This window comes from Rhineura floridana, chromosome 15, assembly GCF_030035675.1.
Source record: "Rhineura floridana isolate rRhiFlo1 chromosome 15, rRhiFlo1.hap2, whole genome shotgun sequence".
In the NCBI taxonomy this organism is placed as follows: domain Eukaryota; kingdom Metazoa; phylum Chordata; class Lepidosauria; order Squamata; family Rhineuridae; genus Rhineura; species Rhineura floridana.
In genome coordinates, this window is record NC_084494.1 from 27,308,614 (window position 1) to 27,310,285 (window position 1,672).

At 50.7% G+C, this 1,672-nt stretch overlaps 1 protein-coding gene across 1 annotated transcript; it reads left to right on the top strand.

Moving 5' to 3' along the window:
* The first annotated feature begins 250 nt into the window (after positions 1-250).
* Positions 251-1,270, top strand: LOC133370850 (free fatty acid receptor 2-like). The gene has a single exon (XM_061597727.1). It carries the CDS (start codon positions 251-253, stop codon positions 1,268-1,270), a length of 1,020 nt encoding a protein of 339 aa, XP_061453711.1.
* Positions 1,271-1,672: the final 402 nt, after the last annotated feature.

Sequence of the window (1,672 nt, forward strand, 5' to 3'; positions counted from 1 at the left end):
TTACCCATTATTCTGCTATTTCCTCATTAGATCAAGCTCTAGTTATTCAGATATTTTTCACCTGGGGCAACAATGGTCCTTTTACGCTAGCTTGTGAGCAAGTGACTTTTTAAAAGTTCATTTCCTGTTTCAGATAACCTCTGTCTAATACGTAATATGCTATTACTACTTTTAAAAAATCTGTTTCTGCTAGATCTAACTTTTGTTGTTGTTGCAAGTAATTTATCCCTCTCTTGCAGATACTGGAAGGATGGCTATTTCACCCCATGATGCCCTTGTCCTGGCCGTCTACCTCTTTGCCTTCGTGGCCGGCCTCCCTGCCAACCTTCTGGCCTTCTACACATTCCTAGCAAAATTGCGCCGAAAGGCAACCCCTATAGACATCCTCTTGTTCAACCTGACCATCTCTGATGTCATCCTCCTTCTCTTCCTGCCCTTCAAGATGGTGGAGGCAGCCTCGGGCATGACGTGGCCTCTCCCTGACTTCCTTTGTCCTCTCACTGGCTTCTGTTACTACAGCAGCATCTACCTCAGCACCCTGTTTCTCACGGCAATCAGTGTGGAGCGCTACCTGGGTGCTACCTATCCAATCAAGTACAAGTTGAATCGCCGGCCAGTCTACGCAATGGTGGCCTGCTTCTGCTTCTGGCTGCTCGCCTGTTCCCACTGCAGCATTGTCTACATTGTCCAGTTCCAGGTGAAGGACCTCAGCAATGAGACTGACCCCTTCCCAGCCAACATCTCCAAATGCTATGAGAAGTTCTCCCCCAAACAACTCCAAATCCTCCTCCCCGTCCGCCTGGAACTCTGTGTGATGCTATTCTGCCTCCCTTTCCTCGTCTGCCTCTTCTGCTATGTCAACTTAGTCCGCATCCTGGCCTCCATGCCTAACATCCAAACTCGCAGGAAGCAACGAGCCATCGGGCTGGCTGTGGTCACTCTGCTCAACTTTGCCATCTGCTTTGCTCCCTACAACATCTCCCACATTGTGGGCTTCATCCAGAATGAGAGTCCTCCCTGGAGAGTGTATGTTTTGCTCCTCAGCACTCTCAACGCCTCCTTGGACCCAGCAATCTTCTACTTCTCCTCCACTGCCATCCAAAGGACCTTTGCCAACTGTTTTGCCAGAGTGGCCCGCAACTTCCAGGCTCTCACACCATGGTGTAATCAGCTGTGTTGGCACTGCTGTGATTCTGAGGGAGAGAGCAGTGGGGCTGACAAGTCCTCCATTTCTAACCTGGGGGAGCTGCCCCCTCAGAGGATTGGGTAGCCCCCCCTGAGAGCCATACTTCAGAACTTGGAGTGAAATGTGGGGAAATGAAGGGCCTTCTGTCCTGTGCCTCTCTAGAGTTTTTTTTTTCCTCCCTGGATCCTCCACAGAGTTTCAGCCGGTCAGCATGCAGTTTTTCCACAGCTGCCTGTGGGACTTGCCTTAAGTTATGGCTGCCCTAAGTGGTGGATTCCAAAGAACTGAATGAAGCACTTTGGCTCACTTGGGGATAAAGTTGTGTGGTCCTCCGTTGGTCCATGAATCATTCCATCTCCCAGCTGCCAGAGGAGGACCAGAGGGGAAGCTGCCTCTTCAGAACTAACCCTTTCAACAGGGATGCAGGCCCCAGCCTGAGTGTCTCCAGCCATATTTACTTTTGCCACACCCACCTCTGGTATGTGG